The sequence below is a fragment of the Marmota monax genome, unplaced genomic scaffold, assembly GCF_021218885.2.
Source record: "Marmota monax isolate L192 unplaced genomic scaffold, Marmota_monax_Labrador192_F-V1.1 WCK01_AAM20220418_F8-fsc00009, whole genome shotgun sequence".
Lineage (NCBI taxonomy): Eukaryota > Metazoa > Chordata > Mammalia > Rodentia > Sciuridae > Marmota > Marmota monax.
Window position 1 is genome coordinate 5483894 of NW_026694710.1, and position 23430 is coordinate 5507323.

Consider the following 23430-nt stretch of genomic DNA (forward strand, 5'->3'; position numbering starts at 1 on the left):
GTTAGCAGAAATTTGGGGGTTATTTTGAAATTTCCGGGATAATATCAAAAGTATTAAATAAACTGTCTAAACATCTTTTTATTGCTTGCTTTACTGAATTATTTGCATACTTTAAAAGTTAATTGCTTTATTTCCAACATCTTTTTGGAGTCATGGGATCAACTGCAGAATCAGACTCTTCGTGCAATAATTTCTTAAGCTTCTTCCCATTGAGTTGTCTTTCCTACTTCAGTAGAAAGATGTAATCAAAGTGTGTGTGTATGTATGTGTGTATGCCTGGAAAGAACTCTTAGCAAAACACAGTCAAGGGAATTTAATCATCAAGCTAAACAAGTGAATAAAGGACCTGTTATTTATTCTTACATTACTTTGAGTAAACTATATTTCTTTACCTGGCTCATGGTACTGAGTCTACCGTCCTGTTATTCTGAAATAAACAAACAAGACCTCATCTATTGGTTTCCTTTGTATTTTTATGATATGAATACTTAGTTACTCCACTTATGATCCCATGTATCAACATTCATTTCTAAACCACAATGTACATTGGCTCTTGAAGGAGAAATAAAGTATTGGTTTATGCAAAAGAACAAAAATCCATTGTGTTTTCCAATACCTGAATAAAAAAAAACTCCCTGAAAAGTAGGTTAGGCATTAGATTACTGCTTGCAATATATTCAATAGCAGCAAGTGAAATAAGTGATTTCCTCAAAAATTTACAATAAATTAATGCTTCTGATAAACATAAAATAAATGTCTTTTTTAAAATGGAAATAATTATAATGGCTACTATGGGTTTTCCTGAGCTTTGAATACAGTAATGCAAATATAACCCTTTGGAGTTAACAGCAAACACTAAATATTAATAAATAATAACAACTAGCATGTTTCATATACCTAGAATTATCAGGCATTAGTCACAATCCTATATATCTTCTCAGTTTCATTATCCATAAAAGGTAGTCCCTCCCTTAGACTAACTACATAAAGCAAATGAGTGTGCAATATTTTCAGGTAAGCATGAATGTACTATGAAAAATTAGTTTATTAATCTAATTTTCCCCTCTACTTATTAACCTTTAGTTTTAGATATCTAATTAAGATACTATTTCATGATTTCTGCAAACATTTTTGATACATTTTTCCACTTCAGTTTTTTTCTTTCTATTCCCTCTCATATTCTTCTCTGTGTATATGTATGAGAAGGAGTTAATAAATCTTTAATTCATTTGTCTCTGACATTCAACACAATTCTTGATGACTTGGTTGCTTTGAAATCACTTTAGCCTTTCTGCTTGAACTGTATTGTAACTGAGTGTTTTGCACCATTCTTTTAAAATTAGTTCAAATACCCATAAAGGTTGATTTCTATATTAATAAATGCATTTGGTTTAATTAATGAATTAAATGGAGATGTGAATAAGTTCTATGAATGGGTGCCTAATTGCCAGATTCTATCCACTCTGTTATTGGCCATAATCTTTAGAAGGCTTTATTTATTATCTTGACTATTTGAGCATTGTCCGTAATGCCTTTCAGGATGACTCTGCCACTGGACACTGAATGATCTTTAATAATTTGATGAATATCTCTATGAGTTAACTGGTTTCTGTCATTTCCTATTCCTTCACAATAAATTGAGAAAAATATGTGCAGGCCTCTTGCAGACAGAAGCCATTTGGCTGGCAGAAAGTAAATGTGACACACTGTTAACATATTTTCTTTCTCTCTGGTTTTCACAGAATTATATTTGTGATAAATACAGGAACTTGTTCACAGGAGATAGAGACCACGTGCTCTTAGCTTAGAGAATTGGAAACCTGCAGGGAACTCAAGGAGGACAAGGAATAACTCACCTTTATGGCTAAACATGTGAGGCCAGTGAACAAATCTGCAAATTAGAAAATCATCATGCATTTAACAAATGTTGTGAACATGGCAAGTCTGAGTTAAAATGGAGGAAAAATGGAACTATACAACCAGAAGAATTTTTTAAATATTATATCTATATACCATTGAATATAGTTTTTAAAAAAGCATTTTGGAATAACTTTTATTAATGCTAATTTCCCCAAAATATATGTTCTTATAAAATTTCTCAATAACTATTTGAGGTAAATAAGGTAGTAATGATTATACTTATATTATTATAATTATATTTGCAATTTTTGTTACATTATTCTCTAAATGATGAAGACAGTACATAAATTGATCCAGGTTCCCTTCCAGAAATATGATGGAGTCTGAACTAGAAAAAAATACATGTAGCTCTGATTCTTTGTAAATACACATATTACATATTACAACATAGATGGATTAAATTAGATTTAAGGATTTTTTAAAACTGAAAATTATGGAGTAGACTCTTCTAGAAGTTATCCCAAAGGAAAACAGACATTTGATAGTCAGAGATGACTCATATATAATAAGTTTTAGTAGAGAAAATTAATTATTTAATCCCCCCAAAGGTCAGAGATAAGGCGTTATAAGAGAGAAAATGAGCATGAGATGGTAAAGTTGAGAAAAGCAAAGGAATACGTTTATTAGAATAGAGAAAATTTAAAAAAAAAGACCTGAGAGTCAATCTATGGAACAGTCCTTTAATTCTCCTTCAAAAATGAAATGACTGATAGAGAAACTCAGAACTTTTCATTAAAATAAAGAAGAGTGATGTATTTTCCAAAACATAAAAAAAAAATCAGAAACTAAATAATCAAGTAGGAAGTCCTGTACTTTGTGCTCTGAAATAAAATGTTTGTTATTTAAGAAAAACACGCATGGATAGCTCTAAACCTATGGGCAATTGCTAGAACTAACTTAATAGCTACTTGATCCTGGGGACATAGATAATTCTCAGACATGGGCTGCCAGAGAAAAGCATGGGACTTGATTTCACAAAAGAGGATAAAAACAGTCTAAGGCTGAAATAGGCAAGAATTAGATTTTAGATCTTCATTATTCTGGGAGAAAATGATGAACCAATGTTGTCCAGGAAACTTGCAGAGCCTCTCAAAATTGAATTCCCAAAGAACTGGTGAAGGCTGAACACAATTGATCACACTGAACAAAGGGCAATAGCTTAAAAGAAAAAATCCTGATAAAATGCAGTTCTGTGTGAACCTGCTGTGTCCAGTCACCTGTTCAAAGATGATGTATGATTAACATTGCTTTCACCAAAGTTAAGGGAAAGAATAAGGTTGGTACCCTAAAATTCAATGTCCTTAAGGATTTGTGAGACTGAACATTACCTTGTTTTAGATGGGAGTTATCTGGGATAATAACTATTTAAATAATTATTTTCAGTAATCTTTTAAATAATTATTTTAAATATTATGTATCAATCCAAGGGTGTTTGAACTTCAGGTGTCAACAGTGCAGAAACTGTCAGGTAGACAAGACTGATGGATAATTGTGAATGTCTAGATAAGGCAAAGTGCTTACAGAATGGACCAGCACCAAGAAAAGGTAAATAGCCTAGTTATGCAAGGATATCTGAAGCTAATATGGGGGGAAACATTTATGTGTTTTAAAAAATAATATGCAAAACTTTTAAGATATAATCCCAAAAGAAAAGAGAAAACAAACAAACTATAGTCAAAAACATTATGTTAGAATTGTGCGTCAAGAGTACCTCATGAGTACTTCAACAGATCTTCAGTCCAGGATAGATTTGCTTCTATAGGTCTCATCAGGCCTCAATGGTTCTGGGATAGGAAATACTTCCAAGATTATCCTTATCAGATAATATTTTTAAAGGAACATTGATTTGTCTTGGATCTCCTTAAAGAAAAGGAGAGGATGCTTTGGAGAAGATGCAGGGAACTTTCTGTCTCATGAATGAGTATTCTCCTGTTCTTAATTTAATAAACCAATATTCTATGTTGGCATCAGGATTTTGAAATATTTTTAAGAATTGTTAATGGCACTTGGCTCTGTATAATTTGGAGGCACTGATAAAATTCTATGCACCTACAAAAAAAATTTCCAGATACCACTCAAACATCACTTGGCAATCCAAGTGGCTTCTCTTGTTACACACTACATTTATATAATTCTATTCAGTATTCCATGAGAATGGAAAGTGCATATGCCAGGCCAAATAAATGCACATATCTAGGGATTTTTGATGAAATGAATAGATGTATGAATTGCATTTTTCACTTAGAATTTATTATGTAGCAATTAGTTAGAATATCTTAGGCTGGAGGACAAGTTTTACCAATATAGTCCTTATTTGTAATTCTTCCTAAGCAACAAAGAATTCAGAGAAAGGAGAAGAAACTTAAGGGACATTGATGGCTGTTATTTTAGTCAGCTTTTTTGCTGCTCTGACCAAAGACTTGATAAGAACAATTTTAGAAGAAAAAAACTTTATTTGGGGACTCAGGGTTTCAAAGGTCTAAGTCCCCAAACAGTTTACTCCATTCCTCAGGGCATAAGGTGAGGCTGAACATCACAGCAGAAGAGTGTAATGGAGGGAAGCCACTCACATGGTGATCAGGAAGCAGAGAGACTCTGCTTGCAGGTACACAATATATACCCTAAAAGGCACCCCCAATGGCCCACCTCTTCCATTCATACCCTACCTGCCTTCAGCTACCACTCTATTAATTCCTATAATGGGATTAATTTGCTGATGGGGTTAACAAGCTCTCATAACCCAATCATTTCACCACTTAGCCTTCTTGTATTGTCTCATGCATGAGCTTTTGGGGAACACCTCACATCTAAAGCATAACAGTTATATTTCCTGTGATTAAAAAATTTTAAAAAAACACAGAAATTGACATCCTTCTGACAAATAATTACTAATAAGTATTTGCACATAATATATTAGAGGTGTTCCCTTGAATGGTGTACTAGTTGTGGCAAGCATTGTTGACCTGGGTGCTGTGCACATGTTGAATGGACTAAAATTAGTCTTTTTATGATGAAATTTGAATTTATTTCTCATTCAAATTCCATTTTTTATTATTTTCTGTTCTGAAGCACATCTACTTGCATAGTACTATTAACAATTGACAGACCTGTTATAATATTAAAGATCTCAAAATTATAAAATATTTTTATTGTTGTTGTTGATGACTGAAACAATGTCATCAATTGCACCACGAATGCAATTAATCCAATATTCTTTTAATTTCAAGTAAATAAAATGAACAAGTTATTGCACAGTATAATATAAAATGTAAGAGTCATATAATAAGACAAAGGTAGTCTAAAAGAATAATTATTATATGATGACTTGTTTCTTGTCTTCCCTGCAGCACCAAATATTTGAGAACCACTGCTGTCCTGATTCCAACTCCCTGTGTTAGTCTGCCATATTTTATTGGTTTATTTGCTTTTTATTTTATTTTATTATATTCCCACACAACCAATAATTAATTACATTCTTACAGGGACCCTCAGTATTATTATCTCTGTTTTTCCTAAGAACATACTGAGTTTCAACAAGTCTAATAACTTAAAGATTCCCCCCAACATGATTTCATTTTTAATATACCTCTCAGCCATTCTTACTAAAGCCTTCTCTGTTATTCTCTTATATTTCAATCCTCTGGAAGCCTCTGTTTTGGTATCACCACTTATTTGACGTCATTTGCTTAAGTGATGGTCTCATCTATTCCCAAAAGTCCATCATTACTGGTGTGCTAATGACTTCTAAGACTATATTAGTTCCATTATCTATACTTTCAGATTTCCAATCTATATTCCCAATAGCCTGCTGGATATGACTTGCATTTTTCAACGATGCCATAAATCCTACAAGTCTGCATCAAACCCACAGAGATGGGCTATTTTTTTCTATTTTCCCCAGGTTGGCAAATGGCAGCACTCTTCCCTCCCTTTTCAGGTTGCTATTTTTGGCTTCCCTCTCTATTTTCGAAAAACCTACCCACATTTCTGCTTACCAAAAAAAAAAAAAAAAAAAAAAATCTACTTACTCATCTTTCAAGGCTTGGTTACAATTTTTCACATCCCCAACTTCTTTGGTCCTTGTTGTATGGAATCTTCCCATATAGTATCTTTCATACATTTATTGTTATCTATCTCTCTATCTACCATCTACTCATCTATCATCTATCTCTGGATACTGGGGATTGAATCTAGTGTCACTCTACCAATGAGCTACATCCCCAGTCCTTTTTATTTTTTATTTTGAGCAGGGTCTTACTAAGTTGCCCAGGCTGGCCTTGAATATACAGTCCTCCTGCCCCAGCCTGCCAAGTAGCTGGGATCACAGGGCTATGTGACCAAGCCTAGCATCCTGACTTTATGTTTAACAATATAATTCTGTCCACAACATTCTCCATTGCAATATGTAAACATGTAGAAAATGGAGACCATGCCTCATTCACCTTTGGGTCCTTCATGGAAATTTGTGTATAGTAATTACTCCACAAATGCTTGCTCAATTTAACTAAGTGAATTCTCATAATACTCTGCATTCCCTGTTCATTGTATAAAATTTCAGCTATAGCTTCTGTGACCTTTTGCTATGAATGCTGGGTGGGTGAGATGTGGCCTCATATGGAATAGGAACAATGTGCACAATTCATCCCAGGGCACTGTAACTGCAAGGAATGCAACCTCAGAGCAGTTCATTAATCACAGATCACATATGGGTCCCCTACTGACATCATCATCTAAGATATGAGCATTTTAAAGCAGATATATCGTAGAAAATATATTTCTAAACAGAAATGAATAAGTTGGAAGTTTTTAAATAGCTAATTGCTATTCTATTATCTATTTATCACCAAAACATTTTACACCACTCGACACCAATTTCATTGGAACATATAGTTTTAAAAAATTACCTTCCTTTGAGATTATCACATGTCAACAGTAAAAAGCCTGTTTTTGAGGAGTTATTTAAATCTGCATGCATTTTAAGTATTTTATCATTCTACTAATGAATCTATAATCATATTTGTGGATCACAATGAGATAGCAAACAAGATAATGAGACTCAACAACAAAAATTCTACCTATGTAAATTAAGGAAAATTCACTATAAATATTTTAATAGGATGTAACCCACTGTCTATATTACAAATAAAGAGGGAATGAGACTTAAAGAGAAATAACCATAAATATAACTTGAATCTTGAAATAATAATTACAAAACAATTTGCAACCACCACAAAAGAAATGAATTGGTTTTCAAAAAATAAACCTAATGTGATCCAATCTACTCTACTCTAATGTGATCTAATCATCTATTTAATTTGAGAAGTATAACTGGTTTTCTGAAAATAAAAAGAATAATTTCAAAAAATTATTTACAAGCTATTATTAAATTTGAAAGACCTCATTTAAAGCATACATGTGACTAGTAATTGCCCATGGTTATATACAAGGAAACAGACATAAAATTAATGTTTTATAGTTTAGATCTGGATTTAGCTTCTGCTGACAATTGCATCAATGCTAAATTCTAGAGGTTTTGAAATAATTGTGTTTAGCAGCAAAAAAGAAAAAAAGAGTGGAAAATAAAGTCTTATGAAAAGAAAAAAAGAAGATGTAAAAAGAGAAATAGTGACATTAATGTGATTATAATAACAAAATTTAAATAATCTGAATTTAATTGGCTTAAACATTAAACCTGTAAAACAATTTAATAATTGTTTTAAACTAGATTGAAGATGAGTAAAGAGAAAGGATATGAGGCAAATAACACTTCAGAGCCTTCTTCCAACCCCAAATTTTATTTATGAATTGTAAAATTTCCAATAAATGCATGTATAATTATTCCTCTGTATAGTTTACTTTGCCCTTTTTCTGTACCTTACACTACTCTGAACTTCTCTAATGAGCTTCCTACTTTTTACATTGTACTACCATTAAGGTTGCTATCATTAAGGTTGCCTCTCCCCAACATAAGGACTTCCATTTTAAAGGTTGGGATTCTTTTTTATATATTTAAACTCCTTTGGAAATCTTTGTTTTAGATTATTTTTAATATAAGTTGATTGGATCAAAAGTAATAATCACAGCTTCGTCACCTTGTAATCACTCTGTGAAACAAGACACCAAAGACATTGCTATGCCTTGCTTCATTCAAGGAAAAAATGTTTCATTTATATATAAAAAAAAATAAATCCTGCAATAGAAGTGGTACAGTGGGAAATGCTTACCCCAGAATAAGGACATTGAGATGAATCAGTTTCTCAATAACTGAGCCAGCCCCAGAAGTGAAGAGTGCTGACTTCAGAGTCACTGTGTTCCTGTTTATTTACCACAGAGAAGTTGCTTAAGAATATTGTCGTATTTTATTAACATAAATATTTTATACATAATTGTGGGGAAAAAATCAGAGGAAATCTAGAAATACATATGATTTAGACACACAGAAAAGGAAAGCAGGAAAGATTGGAATAATGCCTTAACTAAGGAAGGACTAAACAACCAAATTCACTGTCAACAAAAAGATCCCCAGAAGCCCAATGCTTGGAGAATCTGAAGACAACAAACCCACTAACTGACCTCCAAAGTCACTTTGAGATTTCATAAAAGCTCATTCCCTTCTTGAATGTCATAAAGGTTCAGCAGAGTGATGTAGTTTTAAAGGACCAAATTAGAATAAAAAGGGTAATATGGCCGCACGTTTTATCAGTATTAATTATTAATACTGAGATTAGAAAAGAAAGGACTGAGAGTCTGGTAAGCATGTTAATTGGACAATTTTTTAGTTCATTTTTCCTGACATTGTGAATATTTTGCCGCAGTTCAAAGGGAAATATACACCTGAAGAATAATTCACTCAACTGGAATACTGGATATGAATGTAAAAACTTTAAAAAAGAGAAAAAGAAAGATAACGATGGAAATTCCAGACCTTTCATGAAAAAGAGCACAAAGAACTGAGCTGATTCTATGTCAGAAGAGAGAAGGCTTCCTTTCACTCATTTAGATCTTTGCTATGTTTGTAAGTCACTGTCGCTGAGGTCATCCCATGTTACCCCATGAAAATAAATAAAAACAAAAAGGACTGGAAATTATCCAAGATGAGAATATTACTCCAACCAGTAATTTTAAAATGCTGTCCTTGTAAGACTAAACATTTTATGAAGGCCAAGATTAAGCCATTGTATTATATCAAATCCACTTAGATTTATAATCAAAATTATCTATAATAAATAAAAACAGCAAATAATTTCATCAATTAACAGCCAAATTATAACTACTGTTATTTATAAACTATTGCATGCTATTATCTTTTCAATTTCTTCCACAGTACTGTGATTTGTAATTGAAAAAACTGAGGCTGAAAATGGTGAGAAAATTATACTCTTAGTCTGAGGTGAAACCAGGAATCAAACTGATTCATTAGATTGCAAAATTGTTTTTTTTTTAATTCACTAGATTGTATCTTCAATGCTGCCAATTCTCCTGTAGGTGAATATTTTTTTCAGATTCTTTCAGATTGTACTGTTTATTTTAGTGGAAAATTGAAAAGTAGCTGCAGGACATATCTTGCTTGGCTGAGACCTGGCTTAGAGATTGTCCCTACAATTACTTTCTCTCTATAATCACTATGAAGTAGAAGGGAATGCAGCCCTCCTGAATGAGTGGCATGAAGACTTCTTGAGGACACTTGGGAAATTCAGAACCATGTCACAGATGACTGGAAAAGTAGGAAAATTAACCTCAGTGAGACTCTGGCAACCAAAATGTCAGGAAGAAGCACAAAACCATGGAAATGAATCCATAGTGATGTGTATTAGTATTTTCCTACAAAAACAGTATGTGTGAGCATTTGTTTTTGAGATATAATACTTATGCCATTCAGAAGTCTGTGAGGCTCTTGGGCATGATGGAAGAGGCCACCTTGTCACATTACCCAAATGAGAGGACAACAGTGCCTTGTGGACAGATACCTGCCGATTATTGGGTAGGTAGGTGGGAGAAAAGGAGATGGAGAGGTTCCTTTATCCTCTACAAAGATAATGTGTTTATTCTCCATTCTCATTACCTTTGGCCTTATAAAAAATGGTTTATTCCCAATGAATCTGCATTTACTTCTAAAATTTCATGGCAGATACAAAGTGGATTCACAGTGTGCTATATCATGTTTTAATTATCAAGAACAAAACACTCTAAACACTTATTTAAAGTATGTGGAATGAAGAGATGAGGTATAAAGAATGAATAGAACAATGGCATCTATCATATGTAAATTTGAAAAAGAAAGTTCAGAAGTGGGAATTTCAAAACATTGGTGTATAAAAGTCAAAGGTATTTTTTCTGAAAGATTTGAGAAAATCAAGAAGCATAAAATTAATTAAGGATTTAGAGTTTCCAACTTGCTAACCTCATTTACCTTTTTAAAATCTGTCTGATGGATTACCTGCTGTGTTCCTACATTATTTGTAAGGTATTCTATTTGTAAAGGTTTACTTAAGAAAAAAACACATTGTGTTCATCTCTGTTCATTCTTAATCTGACCAGAGTTTAAGTTGTCAAGCAAGAAAATAAACACTTATTCCATTGCGGCATGTCTTAATCATAATTATCTGTGAAGGGCACTGTGGCAGGGGGTGAGACCAGATCTCAAGATGGCCCTTGCACAGTATGATTAAGGGAAGCTCCCAACATGTCTCCCACACTACCCTGCTGTGGTGCCAACCTTTCCACCCACCTGGCCAGTACACCAGTTAGACTCTTTGATTTTTACAATAAATGCATTACCTCTTATTAGAACTCACATATGTTCTGTGGGTTGAGAAAAAGGCCTTAGAATTACTACTGCCACACCTCATTAACTTATATTATAAAATTTACTCTCCATCTCACTAAGAGACACAAAGTCTCTTTCTGTTCTCTAGAGGAAAAAACACAAGGACAACTGGATGTTCAGAGAGGATCACAGATTGTTGGATGGGAGTAAGATTTCATATTTAATGTAGTTAATTACTTAAAGATGATCAGAAACAAACAAGGATTAAGTGACCTACAAACTGCTGATGGTGAAGTTGGGATTAAATGCCAACTTAGTATTTTCTGTGTCTGAGCCACACATAGAAATGGAAAACTGGCTTTGTAAAGATGATCTGGAGGTGTCTTTTGAAAGAATAAATACGTCAGTGGGTCAAGATACATAGATAAAATAGACCAAGAAACTATTAAATCACACTCCAATAAAAAATCTGAAGATTGCTGCATCATCAAGGTAAGGGTGAGATCGGATGCTTTTAAAGCTAATATCTGCTTTTTACTTGAACATCAGTTTGTTGATCTACCTTTTAATTATTTTAACTTCCTCATTGTCAAACATTGTCAAAAATTTTATGATAAAATTTCCTATCATGTTTTAAAATACCTTATTCCACTAATTTTTTTTTTAAAGATCAGCATGAAATCATAAAGTTGATTACTAACTATTAGTAATCTTTGCCATGAATGAATATGTAATTCACAAGCTTTTCCTAAAATGTTTTTGACTGGTATAATTCTCATTATTACTTTCTAAAAGCCCAAAGGCTATAAATTCTATAGATTTGGATCATCAAAATGGTGGGTCTCATTCTACGATACTCATGTTTCATGAAATTGTGTTTACTCTTGCAGTGCATTCCTTTTCCTCAGCTAGTCAGAGAAGAAAACTCCATTCCTTATTTGGCACCAATGTCTGTTGGAATACAAGTTAAAGCTTGTTAAAAGGAGAATTAACCAACAGGCCTTCTACATGAAATTATTTTATTATGCTAAAGTACAGAAGGCAGATAAAAGCTTTAGTAAAACACAAATACCTTTCAATGTCTATTTATTTAAATTTGCCTGTTTCAGTTACTTCCTTGACACAGCATCTGTGACAACTTATTTTTATCCTTAGCTATCCTAACTTATTCCTGGTTTGCATCATGATATTGGAATGTTATATTATGTTATTGCATTGCAAATTATCTTCCAAACTTTACAATGGAAGTTAATCCAAAACAGTTAGTAAAAACTGCATTATTTCACACAGGTTAAAATTCAAGGAAAATATATGAGGTAATAATTAGGAACTAGGTCAGCATCCAAAATGGTATTTCATGGAAAATCCAAATGAAAATCCAATACAAATCCTGATTAAAACCTAACCAAGCAAAACACTGCAGATTACCTGGATTCCAATTAAATGTGACAAATGAATACTTGACAGGTTTCAATTCCAATTCTATTTATGTCAGAATGACCCATTAATATCAAAGATAAAATTACCAGAATTCAAGCAATACAATTGTGCTTTCTGGCTAGATTAGTAGTCTAAAAACAGGAACTCCATCAAAACTGTGAGTCGAATATCCAATGCTACGCTTGGATCACTCAAAATGTATCACATCTCCTTCTGTCATTACCTATACATTGGGACCAACATGAATCACAGCTAGCAGATGCCAAATCGTTTATATAAACTCTGCATTTCAAGTGTCAGTCACATACAAAATTAGGAAAAAGCAGTTATATTATCATGGGCCTTGCTATTGACAAGATACAACAGATGTTTACAAAAAAGAACTAAAAGCCTTTTGAGGGGAATCTTAGTAAACTTTCTGTTCTATTTACAAGCTCACCTGTTGTTTTCTATGACATGTATGCTTCATAAAAAGGAATTGATATGTATTTGTCATATTTAATTATGTTTTAATTATTCATAATTTCTTGATTATTTTAAAGATGTTGAATGGCCTTAAACTCACAAAAATGGAAAATAACATTAAAATGTCTTTATAATGCCAGTGTACAAAGTCCTTCCTATTTCTATAGCTGACATTCAAAAAAGGATCCATTGTGTATTATATTACTAATAACAAAAATAAACACTTTTTAAAACATAAAATTGTTATCAAATGATGATCTAAGAAATAGTAATAATGAAATAATAAATTAATACTGCTTTCCTCAGTAGATAAAAAATATATGTGTATACATATATGCTTACATATGTAGGTAAAAGCTATATTTAAACAAATCTTTAAATATTTATATATATAAATATACTTAAAGATATTACATATATGTTATATATGTAATATCTTTAAATTTAATTTTAGTTTTCTCCAAAGAATATTGAATAGACTTGCCTCAAATATTCATCAGCATTTCAATTCACACCAAAATTTTATACTCACTTAATAAATTTTAAAATTTTGTCTTAAAAATCACATCAAACTCCCATCCACATAAGCACACAGCACCATACACACAGATAAGCATGCCTTTATAGCCAGAAGGCAAAATGCCACTTAACACCTGGATAATTAATCAAGAAGGACATCAATTATCAAACCCTGGTAGCATATCTTCTCACCTGATGATAGAGTGGATAAATAATTATTTGGCATGATTTAGTTTAGCAATACTTCAACTTAGGGTCATTTATGAGAATATATATATATATATATATATATATATATATATATATATACTGGATTTTAATATTCATAGGTAAACTTACAGAAGGAAAAAGCAATCTTTTTCCTGCATTAATATGCTGTACTTAGCATATCATCACTGAAGAAACTACCATATAACAGAAAGTTAAAAATTTTTCTACTTCACTAGAGGATTGAGATAGAGAAAGACATAAATCCATTTTGAGTTTTTACTAAAAACAAAATTTCCTTGATGCTCCTTCCTTCCCTTATATATGACCATATCTTTTTTATATACAAAATAATGATGAATTTAGGAAGAACTTGTACCATTCCATTAACTGACATAAATTCATCCTCAAACATTCACTTATGATTTGAAATCCAGAAAATGGATTACCAAATTGCCTTTGGGAACATAAACAAATGTGAACAGTTTTATAAGTACTGCTGCAATATAACTTTATGATCTAAATGAAAATGTATATAAGGTAAATTGTAATAATTATGAGAATAGCCTCACGAAAGGGTAAGAATATGGAGAATTATAATTTGTGTTCCTTCCTTTCTCTTGCACAAAAGTGAGTAACACCTTATACTTAAATGAGAGAGGAACTCTAATAGTATTTACTGCATACTGTGGAGAGCAAGACAGAGCTGTTCTCCTTCTCTGACTCAATTTCAGCTAGCATTGAAAGGAGAGATTTGAAAATGTTTTTCCTAAAAATCTAGGGGGTAAGGGGAGTCAAGCAAGGTGTGTTTATGGTCATTTCCTTTCACCAAGACTGGACAGTAGCAATTGAAGAAATAGTTGCATGACAAAAATGAGTAGAAGAAAACTATCAGAAAAGACCTTTCTCGATGGCTATTATTGAGGAATTGTGCTCTAATTTAGCATTTTCATAGAAGACACTGCTCTGGTTTTATTTGTATGTGCATCTATTTCTGACAGGCCATTTTTAAATGATGGTGCAATTTTGGTGAGTTTTATCTACATAATTATGTTGCTTTATTTGGCATTTCTATATTTTAGTAAATAGTTATTATTTAAAATAAAATAGTATTGGAGTCAGCTATTTTATTTTAGTTTTAGACTGACCTTCGCCAAGCCTACTTATTACGGCTCACTAGCGTGATTATGTGTGTGGATGTTGTGTTTGCCCCTACCATTTTCCATATGCTCTGCCTCACCAACACTGCCATCCGGCGTGGTCCTTTCATAGTTGTCCTCTGGGAGTGGAAGGGCACCCAGTCTTGGCCCTGATGAACTCTTACTGCTTGGTGTTTCTGACTCCTCCAGCCCGCTGTCATAGCAACTCTGCAGTGACCCCTGATGTGGGTCCTGAGGCTGACTCACAACAGAAAACGTCACTCTACGAAATGGCTGCAAAAGAAAAGATTCTGAATGTCACTAAGATATAAGATTGTAAATGATCTTATTAAAAAATACATAATTACATACATTAAAATCTACTGACAACTAATTCAATAAAAATTGTTAAATATGTTGAAATTGACTTGGTGAACTATATATTATCTTAGACAATGCTTGGAGCTTGGATAACTGAAAATTCTCTTTCTGAAACCAAGATAAGAAAACAGAAATTTCACTAAAACATGCATTTAAATCTGATATATTAGTTCCACATACTTAACCTTTTTTTAATTCAATAGTCTTAATGCTTTTTACAAACAGAATTCATAAAAACAAGGATCAGTGATGTAGCAATAAGTGCTGAACTAACCCAATGTCAAAAAATACATCACTTTAAAATACCTCATCCATGAGATATAAAGTTTTAAAAGATTTAATGCGCTGAAACTTGACATAATTATTAAAATTACAGCTGATAAAAGGATTCCAGATGCAGGGCTAGGAAATTAAAGTATATTTATTACTTCTTTTTATAAAATTATTGTCTATTTAAAATTGTATGAATCACGTTAAAGTAAAAGTTTTCTTAAATAATGAATGGAAAATAATCTAAAAAGTCTAAACATATGTTTTACTATGACTATAATTAGTTAAAAAACAGTAAAATCATGTGCAATCTTTAATTTGTATTTAAAAAGTTATGCAAAACTTCATCCAATAGGAACCAATAATTTATTATGCTTATGATAATGAACAAACTGAATATTTACTATAGATGAAATGTAAGATTATCTGAACTACATAATAAAATAAAAAAGAAACACTTAGGCTTATTAAATGAGTAAACTAATATCAGATAGTGGCTGTGCTCCATACCAACAATAATTTTGAAAAACAATCAAACATTGTCCCATAATATCTTTCTGAGATTATTCTTGGCAATAGTTGTATCCACTAAACTCTTGTGTAAATGTGAAGATGGCAGAGTGTATATATTTTTACCTTATAACTTGTTCTTTCCACCATATAGCATCAAATTAAATTTACCAGATAATAATGAAAAAATGAAGAGCTTTTTTTGTACTTTTGTAGCTTAAATGCTCAAGGTACAAATAACTATTATTAACTGGGATCAGTAGAATTCTATAAGTGTTAAGAATGCTCAAGGTACAAATAACTAATATTAACTGGGATCAGTAGCATTCTAGAAGTGTTAAGAATTATCTGCACAAGATTTGATATTAGTGAGAAAGCTAAGAAGAATTGTGGCATTTTCCTGTAATTTATAAACTGGTTTTGCTAAAGACAATCACATGCTTCCACAAAATTTCCTTTTTTTTTTGTTATAGATAGAAGATTTGCTAAGAATACAGTACATTACTGGTATTTCTCCCTAGTACCTTACGATTCACGTACTAAAGTGTAACACACAGTCTACAAAATTCTCTTTTTCATTCTAGTTCAAAATCAAATTATTAGAATAGCTAAATCTAAGAGTAAAAGAGAAACCTTCAAATCACATTCTTTTCTTAATAAAATTTCACTGATTTGGGTCAGCAATATTGAAAAACAATTACAAAATATTTCTAGTATAAATTGCAAACACATTATGGGCCAAAATTTACATGCAATGTGCTCTAGAAACACTATCCTTATTTTACTAATACTTCTCACATTTCTTTATATTAGTATCATTGTACATTTTACTCTGTATATAAATAAATGTAGAAATATATTTGTATTTACCATGTTTCACCTTTGGTGTGAATTTTCTTTTTATAAAATCTTCCCATTTATCCCTACTAGCTGACTGCAAAGTATCTGTGATTGATGTCTTTGTTGTCACCTCAGAAATAAAACCACTGACAAGTCTCCTAAAATCACATTGCTCTGCACACAAAAGATACTCTGCAAATACTACTGCACAATGAAATTGTAATATCAATGTTGAATTTAGGCAAGAACTCCAAGGGTCAGGCAGACATATTATCACTTCAAGACACAGAAATGGGTTAAAAATAGATATATGGATATTGAAAGATAAAAGAAGGTCAAATGCTATACTTAATTCTATTTTAATAACTTTGAAATCTTTTAGGATCTGGCTTTTCTAACACAAGAAAAATTTTCAGGATGAATACAGAAATCCGTAAATAAAATTAATAAGTTGAAAGAAGAAAAATAAGAAATCATGAGAAATAGTGTTTCATTTTGATATAAAAACAAGAAAGAGAATGACATTCATGTGGAGATATTAATCTCAGAATCTGTGTTTACATGCTTGTTCCACCAAAGCAGTGATCGGAGAGCATAGATGGGTCATAAACTATGTTTGCAATGAAAAATGTCAAAAATAAAATAATGATTGCACTGTAACAGGTTAAATAATGACTGCCATGAACTTATGAACATTTTATTTACTTGATTTCCTACCCTATTGTGATTATGAATATTTTAATCTCCATAAATTATTTTAGAAGCAAGAAGAGTATAATTTTAATATACAAAGATCTATTTATATAGTAACAGATAGATTCATCAATTCTTCCTTTTTTTCTGTAAAAATCTTTTCCCATTTAAAATAATATCTGGATGAATGAAGAAATAATTTATAATAAATGTACAAAATAAAAAGTATTACACAAAGGATCAGAATATGCTATCGCATCATTTTTATGTACAATTTAAAATGTGGCCTTAGAATTCTACAAAGCATTATTAGCATTTATAGCAATCACTAAATCTTAAACTGATAATTGTGAAAAATTAAATTCTTACAGCAATATATTTAAGTTGTTAATATGAACCAAATTGGTACAGATTCCTATCTTTTGAAGAATAGTCTATGGATGCAAAGAGTTAAAATTTAATTCCAGTAGTATATCATATATATTGAGTTAGACAGCTAGATAGATAAAGAGAGAAGAAAAGACAGAGAGAGGCAGACAGACAATATTTATATACCATCTACCATCATTAGCTTGGGTCTATTGAGAAGCTGGTTTATAACATTCATAGCATTTATAACAGTGGCTATAACACAGAATTCAAGTTATCTTTATATTCCAGGAAGCCTCATTAAAGTGGAAATGCAAAACAGTGTTGACTACATAGCAGAGGATAAATTTGCATTAAATACGTGACTTTGACTTTATCACTGATACTCTGAAGCAAAATGGTTTAAATGATGATTCTTCAGCCTACATGCACCTTACAATCACCCCAGAGAACTTGTGGAAAAAATAAATTCAAATTCTTGGTCCCAACAGAAGCCCAGTGAGTCAGCTTTCAGGTGTGACCTGGATATTAGTAATTTTTAAGATCTCCTTGATTGATGAAAAGCTCAGAGAACAAAGAAAAATCCTATGGTCAGGAAGAACCTATGTAAAGACATAAAAGAAAGCAAACTGTTCCAGGAAGCCAGCGAGTTCTCTTGGGGTTGTAGCAGTTTCCAAGGAAAGTCAGTAGACTCTTGCATGGTTCCATCTTGAGACTCAAAAACATGGGCATGAAGATACTTAGTGATCTGGAGTGATGGAGCTTTGTCTTTTTCAATCTTGGCTAATAAATGATTTTGTGTTCTGCAAAGCAAACTGATCTATTTTAAAAGAGAGAAATCAAAGCGCTTGAGGAAGAGCACAGGTCTTCTAGATTACTGAAAGGGTGAAGAGAGGCTAGTGTCCTGAACAAGTAAGGCAAGCAGGAGAACTCAAAGAAGATGATACTAGGGGCTTGGGGCTGTAGCTCAGTGTCAGAGCGCTTGGCTGGCACATGAGAGGCACTGGGTTCGATCCTCAGCACCACATAAAAATAAACAAATAAAATAAAGGAATGCTGTCCATCTGAAAGTACAAAAAAAATTTTTTTAAAAAGAAAATGATTCTAAAAAAATTGGTGGTGGAAAAAGAATTCAATCAGGTGAACAAATGATGTGATTAAAGGGTCAAGCTAAAATCTGATCATTTCTTACAAAAAAGGAGGAAGAAGAAATTTGAAGGAAGGCAGATGATTATACCAAGATATTTTGAACTATAGAGAAACATTTATCTAGCAAGGGGGTAAGGTTGAAAGAAGGTGGCAGCCGTGAGAATGAGTAGCATGGCGCTTTTGAAGCAAGCGTGTGTGGATGATTGGATTCAGTCATTAATTCACTTAACTTGTATTTATTTTGCACCCATTATGTTACAGGGTTTCAACAATAGTTCTACACACTGGAAAACCCGTAAGTCTTATAGGCTACAGAAACACTCAAAATACAACACAATCAAGTTTCCAATACAATAGAGGCAGAGAAGAGATGCTATAATCTACATGGGATTTAGGTGTGTGGATTGAAATCCCTAAAGCTGTTTGATAGACAACATACATTTAAGGGCCATATTTGATGGATCAGCAAAAAGGGATAAAAAAACAAGTGGGTAAAAAAAAATCAGATCATATTTGAAACTAAAAAGCCCAGTACTCAGACATTTCCAGAAAGACAAAAAAAAAAAAAAAACTTATGTGATTAAAGGAATTAGAAACATTAAGAAGAATGCTCAGAACCACAAGTCTGTTGGAGTCATCTATTAGAAGGTCATTGTGGCTGAAAACCTCCAAACCATTGCGAACAAAGAAAGGTGCAAATATAGAACAAAAGAAAATAGGCATACAGCAGTAATTTTGAAAAATATGACAAAAGGGAAGAAGTAGTATAGCAGCTTAAAGAAAAAGATCTGTGTAGAGATTTACTTATCTAGTTTTGTTGTCTTCCTTCATTGGCAGTGAAGTGGTGTTTTTTTTTTTAGATGAAAAGATCAAGATGTAAGCAAAAACAGATGTCCAACAATATATGCTGAGAGGGGACTGAAAAACATCAATACATAAACTAACTAGAATTACAAGAGATTAAATTTTAAAAATTACCAAAGGAAAATAAGCAGTACAACATGTGAATTTCATTTATGGGTGTCAGTATGTCTCTGTGTGTGTATGTTTAATGAGAAAAAAAAAGGAGTGCACTAAAAATAGCAAAAAAAGAAAAGAATTATATACATTTTTTTTAAAAAAGCCCTATAGATTTTCTATGTGACCTTGGGCAAGTTAGCTGACCTCTAGTTCTGATACCTTAGGCTCAAGTTCTGTAGAATTGAGATAATACTATCTGCCCTTTACCAACTTAAATTCTCTGCGAATTAATGAGATCATTTATAAAAAGAGCCTTAAGCTCCCTTAAAGACACATACTATAAAAGGTACCATACCTCAGGCCACAGCTATATAACTTCGGCTATCTCACATCTTTTTTTAGGATTTTTTTTTCTTTTAAGAAAATATAAGGCTAACTAGTAATTTACAAGGCTTCTAAACAGAATTTTTAAAGTCCATACAAAATTTCAATCCTAATTATCCTACTAATATACTTAGTTTTTATTTTTTAAATGCAAATTGTAAAGCAAATATGTACAAAACGCAATTCCAATCTGGTCCTTCGCTGAGCATGAGTATTTCTGTATTGGTTTATTTTAGAATGGTATTTATCAACAATTTTTGTTCTCCATTATGGTACACTACAGACTTTCACTTGAGGCCACACACACCCTCCTACAGGATCTATGCCAATATTTTAGAGGTCATTGCAAATGTATTCAAAGGCACAATCCCTGGAGCACTAGATGTACCTTCATCCTCCCAGGGCTCCCAATTGAATGAAATGCATTAGGATTTACCCTGCTTTAAACCTACCATAGACCTGTAATAGGCATTCCCCTTCTGCACACAATTTTATTCCCTTTATTTTCAGGAAATCTAGAGGTCACACAGGAAGTGGAAAAATGCCTTAAAAGTCCTCTGTCTGCCATGCTTGCTTTTCTGCTGTCAGGGGACCTGGGGGATGGCAGCCTCTTCCTCCCCTCCCCTTTTCCATGGAAATGTTGGTGAACCTGAGGGGAGGGTTGTGTGATTACAGTGATCATTTTTATTTAAAAAATAATTTCAGGTACTTAAGAGGAAAAATTAACAAACAGATTTAATAAGTTGAATGTTGTGTGGTGTACAATGTAACATATCCAGAAGAGTCATTTGCATTTAATAGTTTTGTTTTCTGGAAAAATGTGAGCAGATGCTAAAATCCGTATATTGGAGAGCTGGAGATACAGAGAGAAACAGCCTGCCTACATTAAAAGAAGATTTGTAATACATCTGGAGAACAGAAAGAAGGCTTGTGTTCCAGCAACATCATTGTTAGGCACTCATGGAGAGTTTCTAAGGCACAATGAGGAGAACTTCTGATTCATTATCCCTTTCTGTAAGATTGTGTCTCTATTACTAATATTGTAAAACAGCTGACAGGAAACCCAAGTCTCTATAGCCCAGCAGGTATAGAGGTAACAAAAAAGGTCCCCACAAGCTCTGCTTTGCTTCACATATTGACCAGTAGTCAGATCCTACACTACTTACACATAGTCTCCAAGGAAAATTAAATAGATCAATTTCAAATTCATTAGGGGATTGAAAAAATTTTCTAAAATAATTATTTTTGTGAAAAATTATATAGAAAGCTGAAGTCAAATTGTACTACAGATACAACTGCCTGTTTTTGATCTTGCACATAGATTTTAGAATTTGTAAAAATTTTATAAAAGCATATAAGTATCCTCCAGTTTTTGAAGCACTTATATAATATTATGTACTCTTTTTTTAATATAGAGAGAATTTTTTAATATTTATTTTTTAGTTTTCAGTGGACACAACATCATTATTTTATTTTTATGTGGTGCTGAGGATCGAACCCAGCGCCCCACGTATGCCAGGCAAGCGCGTTACCACTTGAGCCACATACCCAGCCCTTATGTACTCTTCATATCTGTACATTTAGGAATGTTGAATTTAAAATTAACATTAATGTGTTTGTTATTCATATTGTGTCATTAATATCTTCCATTTTCAGAATATGAACATTATTAAACCTGTATAACATTTCAGGTGTTACCTATTTAAAGTTTTTGTCAGAAAGTTCAAGTACGGTTTCTAGGAAAAGCTGAAAAGAACAAATGAATACATGTATATGAATGGCAACAAAACCAATATTTTATTAATTCTAAGCTATATAATTAAATGTATCCATCACACTCCAAAATCAAATATTATGTCCATATCAGACAAACTTAAAATATTTGCTTTCTATCAATATTACCAAAAATCTTTAAAATTGCAATGTATCGAATAAACATGGATTATTTGCTTTGATATAACAGTGGTCAATTTTAGAAAAAGAAAACAAAAAGTCTTAAGTTCTAGGAAACTGTTATATGCAATACTTACAGTAAAAGAGAACATACAGCAACGGACTAAGAGTGCAGGCACTTCCCCTAAGAGCCCGTTTTTTATAACCTAGTGACAGTACCTTTATAGGGATTTTATTTTCAAGAGGATAGTCCCCTAAGGATGCTATGTATTGAAAAGAACCTCAGGTTAAATCTTTTTCCTTATTGAATACTGCTATGTCTAACAGACAACTTTATTGGGAACTTTAAATCTGCACCTTCCTTTTTAGCTTCAGTGGTTTCTCCATAAATTGTCTCCTTATCTGGAGCTCACATACAGCTGTCTCAGTCACATCAATTATTTCTGAATGGGCTGAAAAGGCTTTTTTATTTTTTCCAATTCACTTAGTTATGTCCATCAAACATAGTTCTAATGACTCTCTTTGTCAGTCATAAAGCACTGAAACAGTCATGGAGCAGAACATTGCAGTATTACAAGGAGAGCTGCCTTTTATTTTTAAAGAGGAGCTATCTAATACTGGGAGGCCTTTCCTTGCAATGAACGGGCTCTTGATTAATCTGCAAACATCCTCAGCCAGCATCAGTGCTACTGAACAAACATACCTAGGATTCCATGGTGCATTAGTTACAGGATATCTGGCAGAGCACTCAAACAGATTTTAATCAGGTCTTTAAACTTTTTAGGGGCATCTGCTTTTACTGACATCTCAAGATCCCTCTGTACTTCAAACTGCCTTTCTTTCTTTCAAGTCGATAGCAGATGAAAGGATATTAAGAAGAAACATGTTGAAACATTTGGATCAGTTAATTAAAACTCTCATTTGGGGAAGGTGAAGTTAAATAACTATCTCCTTTGACTGGCATGCAGTTACATATTTGACATTACTGTTTATATTATACTTCAGAAACTAAGAACGCAGGTGGTACTTTCTAGTCCTCTGTCCTGTAGATCACAACTACTTAATTATTATAAAAGAATAATGATACTGGTATTAAAAAAGTAGCATCTAGGATTGTGCTAGGATTGCACTCTTTATTTCACTTAGGTCACTTCTCCTCATGTGTCGTATTAATGTTCTGATTTTGCAAATGACAAAAAAAATTCAATATTTAAATTACCCACAGGAGCTACTCTAGCCTAAAAGTGTAAATTAGCCTCTTGGTGTTTTTTTTTTTTTTTCCTTCCCTCATGAAAAATATTAAAGAACAGAATAGCCCAAGATCTGAAACTATTAGTAAATATAGGCAAACACTTCAACACTTCTTTTTTAACTTTAAAAAAAAAAAGATATTATGTTCTGAAACCCAAAAGATAGGTCATCTATACTGTGGACACAGATTTTTTCCCTCTCTTTGATCTTTTTTTTTCTTTCTTTCTTTTTTTTCTCTTTCTTACTAGTTTCTTTTAAACCAAGTCCAGGGTT

General features: G+C 32.4%; 1 protein-coding gene across 6 annotated transcripts in view; it reads right to left on the reverse strand.

The window, feature by feature from the left end:
- Positions 1-23430, reverse strand: part of Pcdh7 (protocadherin 7) — a 397839-nt gene that overhangs the window by 194152 nt on the left and 180257 nt on the right. For 2 of the 6 annotated variants that reach the window (XM_058572376.1, XM_058572377.1), the window contains exon 2: positions 14643-14751. In XM_058572376.1, coding sequence (XP_058428359.1) covers positions 14643-14751 — 109 coding nt within the window. Of the gene's footprint in view, positions 1-14534; positions 14752-23430 lie in introns of all 6 variants that reach the window. The other 4 variants (XM_046423817.2, XM_058572378.1, XM_046423816.2 and 1 more) reach the window with 2 other exon arrangements.